General features: G+C 33.5%; 1 protein-coding gene, 2 long non-coding RNA genes and 1 pseudogene across 3 annotated transcripts; all 4 read left to right on the plus strand.

Moving 5' to 3' along the window:
• Nucleotides 1-4,436: 4,436 nt before the first annotated feature.
• On the plus strand, nucleotides 4,437-4,913 carry LOC143631717 (uncharacterized). Its single transcript, XR_013153410.1, has 2 exons — nucleotides 4,437-4,530; nucleotides 4,747-4,913. It is a non-coding gene; the product is annotated as an uncharacterized LOC143631717 (long non-coding RNA).
• A 140-nt stretch (nucleotides 4,914-5,053) lies between these two features.
• LOC143631727 (uncharacterized) lies at nucleotides 5,054-9,480 on the plus strand. The gene is made up of 8 exons (XM_077100395.1): nucleotides 5,054-5,149; nucleotides 5,261-5,352; nucleotides 5,472-5,531; nucleotides 5,636-5,705; nucleotides 7,871-7,959; nucleotides 8,076-8,210; nucleotides 8,731-8,889; nucleotides 8,973-9,480. Exons 1-8 carry the CDS (start codon nucleotides 5,086-5,088, stop codon nucleotides 9,012-9,014), a joined length of 711 nt encoding a protein of 236 aa, XP_076956510.1. The 5' UTR covers nucleotides 5,054-5,085; the 3' UTR covers nucleotides 9,015-9,480.
• On the plus strand, nucleotides 6,966-7,498 carry LOC143631731 (uncharacterized). The gene is made up of 3 exons (XR_013153418.1): nucleotides 6,966-7,091; nucleotides 7,194-7,253; nucleotides 7,367-7,498. It is a non-coding gene; the product is annotated as an uncharacterized LOC143631731 (long non-coding RNA).
• Nucleotides 9,481-9,482: 2 nt separating the features above from the next.
• LOC143631704 (sulfite reductase 1 [ferredoxin], chloroplastic-like) lies at nucleotides 9,483-12,702 on the plus strand (annotated as a pseudogene).
• Nucleotides 12,703-13,744: the final 1,042 nt, after the last annotated feature.

The following is a 13,744-nucleotide window of genomic DNA, read 5'->3' on the forward strand; positions in this document are numbered from 1 at the left end:
AAGTTACAAAGTTGTAACTTATACTTTATACACTCACAAAATATAACTTTCCCAAACACCTTAAATTATAAGATATAAGAAGCAAAAATAAGGAATCCCAAACAGCCCCTTACACCGTACACTCAAATATTCTATGAAATTAAGTACAACATAACTAATAAAACAGACACCAGTAGGCAAGACATGATAATATTTTATTAACTTTTCAGGGCAGTTTTGGGTTAACTTGATACAGTGAAGCAGCTTATCTGATGACGTGGTGGAGGTGGCTGTGAAGTAGCGGTCACTGCCGCCATAGTGACAGACTCTTGCATATGAAAAGTTTGAGATTTGGCATTAGGTTGTACATGAAATTTGGAAATAAGTTTACAACATAATTTTGAAAAAATAAGGTATACATAAAGCCTATATCTGAATATTTGAATAATAAACTTGATAATGTTTCGATTATATACATAGTGGCTAATTTTGTTACCGGTGTTGAGTGATAATAAGTTTATGTAAGCCTAGCTAATTGCTATTGAATTAGATAGTTTCCATTTTAATTACACAAAGTCTGTTATTATTGAGAACCATGATCTTTACAAACTTGATATTAAGAACTGTGATTATTATTATAGTTAACATAGTAATTTTATTTGGATTCAAATTGTGTGAATTTGGCACATGTTGATGCTATTGCATTATGTAATTATGAGATGGACAACATTTGGATTCTTTAGTTAGTATTTAATTATGTGAGTTTTTTTGCGTGTCAAGCACCCCTATGGTATTTTTAGATTTTATAGGTGACTGCGAATCACTAACAATTGGTTTTCAAACTAAAGTAAATCACGTATTATGAAATCAATAATCGGATAAGACCAAAACTTTATAAACAAACAATAATTTCTTCCATGTGAATTTCAAAGTGCGTAATTCGGTAATAAAATCAGACCGGAAATAATTCTAGTATAGGGGTTGAATGGTTGGTAGTTATATAACTGCCATAACTACCGGTGGCGTTGCCCTTGTTGGCATTGTTCGGTGAGCTTTAAATATTAATCTTGATCAAGTGTTTACTCGCACTTGCTAATTTGTATAGGTGTAGATTCTAACTTCTCATTTGTTCCTTTAAGTGAATCCCTAACTAATCATACTATTGCATTATGCAGCAAAACCTTGAGATTTTAAATGTTATCTATTCGTATATGTACCTACAAAACGTCTTGTGTATAGAAACAAGTTTTTGTACAACGTTCGTTTCGTTCGCCAGTCATGATTGTTAAATTTCTACAAAAGCAAGATACATTTTATCAAACTAAATTCCAAAACTTTTCAAGGAATTTTTATATGAAATATGTTTATGTTACTATAAAAATAATCTGATTTTTCTATCCCAAATCACCAAAATCATTTTATTTAAGTTTATATTAATCAAAAACAACATTTTCAAGTTTTTTACCTTGTTGTGTTTTGGATTTTTGTAATTTTCTTAAAATATTACAAATTTAATGCTAAAAATACACTTATATTCAAACAAAAAGTTATGAACGCCTGGAAATTATAAAATTTGGTTTTAGTCATACTTTCCCATATTAAAAACAAAAAAAAGATTCATTCTGTTTTGACTTGTTATGACGGTAATTCTAAGTTTAACGCTCATAAGCTCGATTTTACCGTTAACAAACTAAGGTCTAAGTTTAAGTAATACAAATCCATTTTCTCACCAAGTATATATGGTCAGGTTACTGTAATATTACAAAAATTAGGGTTTTGGCCTTTGGGTTGCTCATAACATAATCTTTCACAAAAAGTAACAAAATGCTTAGTTTAGTGAATGATTGTGGTGTTTAAGCTAAGTTCTTTAATTAGGGAATCCATGTTTCAAGTTGCTAATGTTTTATGAGGTTCAATTTTCATATGTTATTAGGATTTGTAATAAACATGTTTTAAGGTAGAATCATCATTTATACAAAAATACCCACGGATATGCACTAATTTAAGGTTTGAAAGTAACATTATTTAAGGTGGGTTTTGAGCATTTTAACAACTAGGGTTTATAAATTCATGATACAATCTAAGTTTTGTTGTATAACTTACATCATAAAAAGGTTTATATATAATATGAATTTGTAATAAAGTAGCTTTAAACATGGGAATTTTAGCATGACAATGCATAAAAACTTAAAGTATAAGAAAATGATGATGATTTGAGCTTGAATCCTCCAAGAAATTGCAAGAGCTCCTCAAAGTGTTGTTTTGATTCTTAAAATCAAATGTTAAAATGACTGGTTTCTGATATACAAGAGTTGATAGGAGACAAGATTGCATGTTGTATACGAGAACCTTAACGCCCTGTTCTTGAGTTTTTTAAGGGAGAGAAAGGAAAGGAAAACTAATGATAGTTAAAAAATAAGTGTTCTTGAGTTTTTTTAGGAGGAGTTAAGAGGGATTAAACTGATGTTTTTTTTTTCCAATAAATTATCCTCTAAAAATGGGCTGATTACTAAGGATAACATAGTTATCCTTTCATTTCCTCTAATTTTCTTCCAACTCAATAACACACCTAATTAAAAAAAAAATTTCCCTTCCCTTCCCTTTCTTATCCCTGCCTCTCCTTTTCTTTTATTTCCTTGGTTAAAAAACTCAAGAACAAATATGAAGGAAATGAGATGAGGGAGGAGGAGGCCAGGGGAACATTATGATAAGAAAAAAATAGTTACTAGCATTTAAAAACAATAAATGAGAATTAGTGATACTTAATCTCAACACTTTGTAAAACACAAAATTTAGAAATTATATTTTAAGTGTTTTTATAAAAATGCTAATATAAGGGTGTGGTTTGGTTACTTTACGGAGCTTTTTATAAAATGATGCATATAGAAAACATATATTTTGGTTAGGTCATAATATATAACTTTTTATAAAAGTAAAATTCTACATGGATGGTATCTTTAAATAAATTCCCAAGTGTTACTAGGATTGTGTTATAATTTTATAAAATATACAATGAGTAGGTAAAGATTTTATAAACTTTAAAATAAGTATAAACTTACACGGATGAGTTTTTAAAGAAAAAGACAAAAATAATATTAAATGGAAGTATGTAATATTCCACTCAAATTTTAATTAAATGGATGGTAAAAACTGCTAGTGGTTTTATAATTTTATAAATTGTTAATGTACTAACTCCCATGTTATATAATTATAAAGTTGGCTTCACCATATTATTTTAATGTTGTATATATGTTTATAGCATACATACTTGACTATTTATTCAAACTTTGTATTTTTAATATCGGATGAACATAAAATATTATAATTTTTTTACTATTATTCTTGAATAGTTTAATAACCGATGTTGAGAAAACAACAGACGTGGTGATATCGATTTCTTCTTCGTTGATCGTGCATCCCTCATAATCTCTTGGAATACCAATCTATGCGAATTGAAAGCTAGGTTACTGGCAGTCTAGGTGCGTTATGTATTGTGTAGTACCTTCCAAAGGTGAATGGATACCATACCACGTTAATCCTTAGCCAAGCAATTATGCTCCTCTCAGCTGCTTGCCTAGCTATTCCATTGATGCAGACTTTAAAATAATACCTAATTCGATGTATGACATTTTTAGAAATAATTAAGAACACTTAACCTCCAAAGTATCTTATATTTACCGAGTATAGATTTAGTTGAGCGAAGTAGGATTTAAGATTACAAAGATCGAGCTGCAAAATCTGTAACTTGACCACAAAGATCAAGAATTGCCGAATAAACCGTACTTATTGCTTATTTGGATAAGGAAGGATAACAACCGAACCATTTCAGGCAAATCTGAAATCCACCGATAAAATCGTTTTAATTTAGAAAAGGCGGAAGAGAAATAATATAATTGAAATGTAATTAATAATAATAATAGTCGAAATGTATAAAAGGGGGTGTTAGGGTTATCGTTTTCTTTCTTAACAATTCGCAAATCTCTCATTCTCTCTCTCGCGCAATTCATTCTTTCGTTTTAAACGTTCTTTTTTTCTGCAATCAAACAAAACAATCGTCTTCTTCTTCTTCTTATTCAACGGCGTCTTCTTCTTCAACGATGATGATGATGATGATGATGATGATGATGATGATGATGATGCTGATGCACATGGCGCGTACTGCTGCTGCGACTTTCTTTACGTATTTTTGTTGTCTTTTTTGCAGGAGGAATTCAAGGGTTTCATCAACATTTACTATTTCACATCCAAGATCTTCAATTTCTTCTTCTTCCACTGTAGTAAGATTATTATTATTATTATTATTATTATTATTATTATTATTATATGATGATTCTTGTTGTGTTTTAATATCCTTCTTTCTTTCTTGTTCAGAAACCACTTCAAACTGGTAGTGAATTAATGCTGCTTCCGGCTCCAAAGGTATTATTATTATTATTATTATTATTATTATTATTATATTATGATGATTCTTGGTGTGTTTTAATATCTTTCTTTCTTTTTCAGAAACCACTTCAAACTGGTAGTGAATTAATGCTGCTTCCTGCTCCAAAGGTATGAACTTTATTCATCTTTATTATTATTATTATTACTATTATTATTATTTAAAACAAGAACTTTCAAGATTAATTTTTAAAACAACTGTTGTCAAGATTAATGTTTCATTAATCGTACAGTTTTGAGAGCTTGAAAATAATAATGTATTCAACAGTTTTCTTGAAATCAACACTTTTCTTGAAAATAATATATTTCATTATGCCAATCATACAGGTGGTCACCGTAGAAGAAGAATCAGAAGAAGAATATGGAATGGGCTGTCTTGATTTGAACACCGCACAATCATCAGTATCGGCTGCTGCTTATATTGCTAAACTTAAGAGTGATCAAAGGCAAGATTTAATGCTGCCCGAAGATACTGCTCCAAAGGTAAATGACGACTTTATTCATCGTTTTTATAAATGTTTTTCCAATCTGCATGATATTATTTATTTGTTTGCTGATGCGCTTTCGTTACAGCCTTCATTGGTGGTCACTGAAGAAGAAAAAGAATCCGGTTTTCGTTATTCCATACACCCTTCATGGGAGGTAACTGAACAAGAGGAATCTGATATGAAGTCATCATCATCAGTATCTTCAAAATCTGCTTATGTTACTCCACCAATTCTTACAATCGAAGCTGCAAACGCTGCTTCACTTCAACATCATGGTTCCAACACATCAACGGCAGATTCTTCCTTGTTATCTGGATCATCCCAAACTCAAAAGCAGATCGAGAATCCCACAAAAGCTGTGAAAAGATCCGCTCCTATTGCATCTGTGCCAAAACGACCAAAACAAGATCCTGTGAAAACCGAAACTAAACTAAAACGAGATCCTGTAAGAATTCTCATTATTAATGTTATGTTGTGTTCTGTTCTATTATGTGGTAGACTAATTAGCATCGTCGTTGTTGTTTGTTTAACCTCCTGTTTGTTATGCTCTATTCTCTCTTTTAGGCTGCTAAACTTAAAAGTGACATAAGAGAAGATGTAAAGCTAGTGCCTACTGCTCGAAAGGTGATATATGACTTTATTCATTTTTTTAATGTTTTTTTTTCTCAAATTATATATCTGCTTGATACTTGTTTACATATATTGATGCGGTTTCATTATGCCAACAGCCTTCATGGGTGGTCGCTGCATCATCCCGAACTCAAAAGCGGATCGATGATTCTAGGAATCCCACAAAAGGTGTGAAAAGATCTGGTCGTACTGTATTTGTGACAAAGCAACCGAAACAAAGCCTTGTGAAAACTGAAACTAAACCAAAAAATGATTTTGTAAGAATTCTCATTATTATTATTAATAATTTTCTGTTATGTGGTATAATAATTAGCATCATCCTGTTGTTTGGTTAATCTTTTGTATGTTTTCTTTTAGGTTGCTAAACTTAAATGTGATAAAAGAGAAGTTGTAAAGCTGCTGCCTACTGCTCGAAAGGTGATGCCTTTTTCATTTTTTTATAAATGTTCTTTTTTTCTATAATTATAAATCCGCATGATATTTTTTACATACTGATATACTAATGTGGTTTCGTTATAACCATACAGCCTTCATGGGCGGTCGCTGGATCATCCCAAGCTCAAAAGCACATCAATGATTCTAAGAATGCCACAAAAGGTGTGAAAAGATCTGGTCCTATTTCATCTGTGACAAAGCAACCGAAACGAAGCCTTGTAAAAACTGAAGCTAAACCAAAAAAAGATTGTGTAAGAATTCTCGTTAATATTATTAAAATTATGTTCTGTTATGTGGTATAATAATTAGCATCATCCTGTTGTTTGTTTAATCTTTTGTATGTTTTCTTTTAGGTTGCTAAACTTAAATGTGATAAAAGAGAAGATGTAAAGCTGCTGCCTACTACTCGAAAGGTAATGCCTTTTTTCATATTTTTTATAAGTGTTCTTTTTTTTCTTAAATTATAAATCCGCCTGATATTTTTTACATACTGATATACTGATGTGGTTTCGTTATAACCATACAGCCTTCATGGGTAGTCGCTGCATCATCCCAAACTCAAAAGCGGATCGATGATTCTAAGAATGCCACAAAAGGTGTGAAAAGATCTGGTCCTGTTGCATCTGTGACAAAGCAACCGAAACAAAGCCTTGTGAAAACTGAAACTAAACCAAAAAAGGATTTTGTAAGAATTCTCATTATTATTATTAAAATTATGTTCTGTTATGTGGTATAATAATTAGCATCATCCTGTTGTTTGTTTAATCTTTTGTATGTTTTCTTTTAGGTTGCTAAACTTAAATGTGATAAAAGAAAAGATGTAAAGCTGCTGCCTACTGCTCGAAAGGTGATGCCTTTTTTTATATTTTTTATAAATGTTCTTTTTTTTCTTAAATTATAAATTCACATGATATTTTTTACATACTGATATACTAATGTGGTTTCGTTATAACCATACAGCCTTCATCGGTGGTCACTGGATCATCCCAAGCTCAAAAGCACATCAATGATTCTAAGAATGCCACAAAAGGTGTGAAAAGATCTGGTCCTATTTCATCTGTGACAAAGCAACCGAAACGAAGCCTTGTAAAAACTGAAGCTAAACCAAAAAAAGATTGTGTAAGAATTCTCGTTAATATTATTAAAATTATGTTCTGTTATGTGGTATAATAATTAGCATCATCCTGTTGTTTGTTTAATCTTTTGTATGTTTTCTTTTAGGTTGCTAAACTTAAATGTGATAAAAGAGAAGATGTAAAGCTGCTGCCTACTACTCGAAAGGTAATGCCTGTTTTCATATTTTTTATAAGTGTTCTTTTTTTTCTTAAATTATAAATCCGCATGATATTTTTTACATACTGATATACTGATGTGGTTTCGTTATAACCATACAGCCTTCATGGGTAGTCGCTGCATCATCCCAAACTCAAAAGCGGATCGATGATTCTAAGAATGCCACAAAAGGTGTGAAAAGATCTGGTCCTATTGCATCTGTGACAAAGCAACCGAAACAAAGCCTTGTGAAAACTGAAACTAAACCAAAAAAGGATTTTGTAAGAATTCTCATTATTATTATTAAAATTATGTTCTGTTATGTGGTATAATAATTAGCATCATCCTGTTGTTTGTTTAATCTTTTGTATGTTTTCTTTTAGGTTGCTAAACTTAAATGTGATAAAAGAAAAGATGTAAAGCTGCTGCCTACTGCTCGAAAGGTGATGCCTTTTTTTATATTTTTTATAAATGTTCTTTTTTTTCTTAAATTATAAATTCACATGATATTTTTTACATACTGATATACTAATGTGGTTTCGTTATAACCATACAGCCTTCATCGGTGGTCACTGGATCATCCCAAGCTCAAAAGCACATCAATGATTCTAAGAATGCCACAAAAGGTGTGAAAAGATCTGGTCCTATTGCATCTGTGACAAAGCCACCGAAACGAAGCCTTGTAAAAACTGAAGCTAAACCAAAAAAAGATTGTGTGAGAATTCTCGTTAATATTATTAAAATTATGTTCTGTTATGTGGTAAATAATTAGCATCATCCGGTTGTTGTTTGTTTAATCGCTTGTTTATTAATTTCTATTCTCTCTTTTAGGTTGCTCATAATGAACAATTTGAAAAGTTTCGCGAGGACGCAATCCGCCGCTTAAATGCTCTACAAAAGGAGCTTGACGCGATTACGTTTACTCCAATAAGATCATATATCACAGAAAATCAAGATCCTCCTACGGTAAGAATTCTCATTAGTGTTACTTCTGTCTTTGTGTTTTTCAATTTTGAGAGCTTGAAAATAATGTTTTTAAATTGACAGTTTTTTTTGAGAGCTTCATATTTTAAATTGACAGTTTTCTTGATCCTTGTTTATGAATATTTTTTTGTTTTGATGCTGCTTTTTGTTTCTTATGCCCTTTTCTTAGTAGGTTACAGATTCCTTGCTTTTTTGGTAGTTTGTTATCTATGTATTGCTAAGTGTCTTTTGCTTGTAGGATGTATGTTTACTATGATTACCTGTATGTAGCTTTATGAGCCAGGGGTCTCTCTGGAAGCAGCCTCTCTATTCTCTCGGATAGAGGAAAGACTTGCCTACATCCCACCCTCCCCTGACCCTACCGATAGCGTGCTATGCGGTGGGATATACAGGGCTTGATTGATTGATTGATTGATATATTTTTCATAAATTTTTTTTTCTCAATTTATATACCTGCATGATGTTTGCTTACATATTTATGCTGTTTCGTTATGCCATACAGCCTTCATCGGTGGTCGCTGCATCATCCCGAACTCAAAAGCGGATCGATGATTCTAGGAATCTCACAAAAGGTGTGAAAAGATCCGGTTGTACTGCATCTGTGGCAAAGCAACCGAAACGAAGCCTTGTAAAAACTGAAGCTAAACCAAAAAAAGATTGTGTAAGAATTCTCGTTAATAGTTAGCTTCTTGTTGTTGTTGTTTGTATAATCTCTTGTTTGTTAATTTATATTCTCTCTTTTAGGTTGCTAAACTTAAAGCGCCTGCTTCTCGGTGGAAGTTTTGATGTTTCATATATTCTGTCACACTACCTGCTTATGTGTGTCTGGAGGATTATGCTCAGGTATTCTTACACTTTTCAACATTTGTATTGAATCATTGTGTTCCTTGTTTTTGTTTTTGTATTGCGTAGAAAATGTTGGTTCTTGTGATTATTGGAGAAAATGCTGAAGCTCGCTGACATCAAGTGTATGCTAGAAGACTCCTAAAAAGTTAAGTAACGAGGCATGTTTTGTATGTTAGTTGTAATATCTTACTGCCTAAAGAAGTTCAATTATGTATTTTGTTTTGTATTTGTAGATGGGAAATTAAGAGAGTGACAAAGAAGTGTTGCAGAGACAAATGTATGCTTTAGAACCTATCAAAACACTAAAACAATCAGGTAATTTTAATATACATGTTCTCAGGGTTAGGTTTTTTCTCACATTTGCGTGGGCATCTCAATACATGATATTTACGTATACACCTGACATTAATTGTGGCTCCGACTGATTTGTGCGTCGGAGTGTCTACGGGTTTTAAGCTCGTGGACCCTCTTAACGGGTTTTCTGTGAGTGTAGTTCTAACTTTGAATGAAGAGTTGTTAACTGATGCACCTAAGATCAATGAGGCTGCTACACAACTGATAAGTTCCATGGAAGTTACCAGCAATATGACAGAGATGAAAAAGGTGCTAAATCGAGCTCGTTTATGCTTCGTACAATAACGCGTGTGGAAAAGTTTCCAATCAAATGTACCTTGTAATGGATGATCTTGCTGATCAGTTTGGTATTGGAACCCTTCGGTTGACCACCCGACAAACATTTCAGCTTCATGGAGCTCTCAAAAAGGACCCTAAAACAGTTACGAGCACCATCATCAAAAACATGGGATCTCAACAAAAACGTTCTTGCTCCTGCTGCCCCGTTTATGAAAAAAGATTACCTTTTTGCACAATAAACAACAGACAACATTGCAGCACTATTAACTCCACAATCTGGATTTTATTATGACATGTGGGTTGATGGGGAGAAATTTATGACTTCAGAACTTCCTGAAGTTGTGAAAGCCCGCAATGATAATTCACATGGGACGCATTTTCCCGACTCTGCTGAACCAATTTATGGAACTCAGTTCTTTCCAAGAAAGTTCAAGGGAGCAGTTTTTAATGTGCCTACTTTTAACTCGGTTGATCTTTTCACAAACGGCATTGGTGTGGTGGTTGTTTCTGATGAAAATGGAGAACCACAGGGTTTCAATATATACATACGTATGTCACTTCTAATAAGCATTATACATACTCGTTTAATATTGTCGGTTTGTTGTATATTTGAGTATTTATTTATGTTTTTCAGGTTGGTGGTGGGATGGGAAGGACACATAGGGTGGAAACCACTTTTCCTCGTTTGGCGGAGCTGATAGGTTATGTGCCTAAAGAGGATATTTTGTATGCAGTGAAGGCTGTTGTTGTCATACAACGAGAAAATGGTAGACGAGATGATCGCAGGTACAGCAGAATGAAGTGTTTGATAGATTCATGGGGGATTGAAAAGTTTAGGTCGGTTGTTGAGCAGTATTATGGAAAGACGTTTGAACCTGCCCAAGTGGGAGTTTTAAAAGCCTTCTGGGTTGGCATGAACAAGTAAGTTTCATTACATTTTTTTTCACATAATTTGGTTCATTCTTTTAAGTTATGAGTTGATTGCTTAAACAAAGCTTATTTGTATCATTTGTTTTGTGGGCTCCGTGCTGACAGTGGTAAGGTTAAGGGAATAGCAAAGAAGACGCTACGAGAAATAGTCGAGAAGTATAACTTGAATGTACGCATCACCGCAAACCAAAATATTGTTCTTTGTGATATCCGCCCTTCGTGGAAACGCCCCATCACTGTAGCTCTAGCGCAAGGCGGTCTCTTGGTAATCACGCATCTGTCATGCATATCTTGTTTTATTTTGTTTTGTTTTGAGGAGCACCTATTTGTGTGTGTATTTATATATATTGTTTATTTTTGTAGCCTCCTACTTATGTGGACCCCCTTAACATAACTGCAATGGCATGCCTTGCTCTGCCCTCTCGCCATAACCGAGCGAGGAATTCCCGACCTTCTTAAGCGTGTCCGAGCTGTAGTTGAGAAGGTATTTTCTTTGAGAAATGGATTTTAACATCTTGAGTTATCCATATGTGTGTGTGTGTGCGCATATCTAATCACAAAGTTACAAATAATAGATGACAAAACTACCTTCAAATAATATTAAATATATAAAATAAATATCATGATTAGTTGTTAGGTGTTCTTAAAGTTTTTAAATTGTTTTGTAATATTAGGTTGGTCTCCCATATAATGAATCCATAGTAGTTAAGAGTCACAGGTTGCCCTAATGGCTGTGCTCGACCCTACACGGCTGAACTTGGATTAGTTGGTGATGGTCCCAATAGCTATCAGGTATGTTCTTAGGGTTAGGTTTTTGCTCACATTTGTGCGGGCATCTCAGTACATGTTATTGACATATACATATGACATTAATGGTGGCCCCGGCCGACTTGTGTGTCGGACTGTCTACGGGTTTTAAGCTCGTGGACCCTCTTAACTGGTTTTCCGTGATTGTAGTTCTAACTTTGGCATGGTAGAGATGAAACCAGGGTACACCACCACCGAGACACACCTGTACCAAAGGAGTCTCCTACATTGTAAGTCACTGGCTATAGCCGCTCTAAAATTTGTCTTAAGAAATGCAAATGTGTTGATTTTGTATTGTGAGCACACTACATAAGTACAAATAAAACTAATATTAAAATCTGATCTTTATACCTTTTTTTAATATAAATTAGATGCAAAATCACTTTCCTTTATATGATTATAAATTTTATTTCCCATTAAAATGAGTTATATTTCCATTATATGTGTAAAGTCAATAGCATAAGTTTGATATGATATTGCAGTGATATACTTATAAATGTTTTGTATATGTATTTTATAGTTCCAATATGCATGAGGAAGATTGAAGAAGCAGCTCTCGGCCATGGGAAAAGTCGTTTCAAACAAGAAAGCATATTGTCACCGTGTTATATTCTGAACTCTCGTGTGGCGGCTCCACAACCTACTGAAACATTAAATCAGGTAACTTTAGGTTAAAGATTATTAATATATATTTTTTGGCATATGGATCCTCTTTTTGCTTATAAACACCTTACTGTATTGTGCATCATAATGGTGTACCGGAGCTAGAGCCGGTGTGTGAGTTTAAAGCTGCAGTAAAATTTTATGAGAATTAGGCTGCGAGGCTTTCATTTACTAAAAATTATCCATCTTCTAAAAGTTTAGAAAAGCCTTTTTTTCTTTGTGATTATAATGTTTAGGCATAAACTTTAGAACAGGGTAATAAAGATGCAATATGTCATGATAAGGTGGTACCAAATAAATAAATTGACCAAAAAAAAGACGTTTTATACATTTTATACTTTTGTTCTTATAAATAGTAGCAGTAATGAACTCAGGATAGCACATATGTGTGCACTGTTGCATTGGTAGATTTGGGCAGTAACCACTTTTTAAGATTTATATACTCATGTTTATTGTATGTTCTTCTTGCAGTTGGACACAACTTAAAGCAGCTTGGAATGATGGTTGCAAAGTTAGCTCCCATGGTTGTGCTTCGAACCAAGTGTGGATTTCGAACAAAGTTAGTCTTTATGATACGGCAACAGTGAGCATGTGTTGAGGTTTTAGTTTTTTTTTTGGTATTACTTTACTCTAATTGATATTAACCATATGAATAACAAACTACAAGATGCTTATTTGCAGGTGTAACAAGTACCCATCAATGGCTATTCCAACATCTAGTAAATCAGCTAAAAAAAGGGAGTGGGATTTTAGTTTTTTTCCTTTTTTTCCGCAGGTGGGCCAGATCTCTACATGTTCCTTTTTTGGGGGCTAACACTGTGATCTATACCTACCTAGAAACCGTTACGAGTCTATCTGATAGCCAAACAACATAGTATACCGGTGTTTTGTTGGTTTTATTCTAAATAAATAATACACCAAGTATTAGGGGAAGCATGATGTGAGAATTCCTCCTTCGTGAGAGAGCTCTATCTAACCATTGGTTTAAGTGTAGATATTTTTCTAGGGTTTAGGGTTTAATTTTTAGAGTTTAGGGTCTAGTTTAGTTTTAGAGTTTAGGGTCTAGTTTAGTTTTTAAGGTTTAGGGTTTAGTTTTAAGGTTTAGGGTTTGGGGTTTAGCTTTTAGGGTTTAGTAATGGTTAGATAGAGTTCTCGCGAGTTCTCTCACGAAGGGGGGCTCTCTCATGATCCTTCCCCTTAATAATAACAATAGTAATAATAATAATTATAATAATAATAATAATAACCTATGGTGGGTTTCAATAAAGGGAAATAAATAAACAATGATGCACTCTTCATAATGTTTGAACCAGAACACTTTGATGCTTGTTTGTGCTTGAAAGCTTGGCTAGTACGGATTTCATCGGGGATGGTCGGTTGCAGTGATTTGTAGAGTGTAGGTGCCTAGACGTGTTTACACGTCGAACGCACCACTGGTCGGGAGCTGTTGCCGCTCTCCTGATGAGTCCATGGTAGGACGAAACCAGCCACATTTATCTTAAGTGAGACGGAATGTGGAAGGAAACATGTCTGGATTTGCTGTCAATTACAAATACCCTAATAGTTAGCGTGTAAACTATAGTCATTTGCTATCTACTGGAAATTCTAAACCCTTTTGTTTTGCTTACAAATGTTTT

This window comes from Bidens hawaiensis, unplaced genomic scaffold, assembly GCF_021521415.1.
Source record: "Bidens hawaiensis isolate Kalapana, Puna unplaced genomic scaffold, B.hawaiensis_p1.1 tig00006250_1, whole genome shotgun sequence".
In the NCBI taxonomy this organism is placed as follows: Eukaryota; Viridiplantae; Streptophyta; class Magnoliopsida; order Asterales; family Asteraceae; genus Bidens; species Bidens hawaiensis.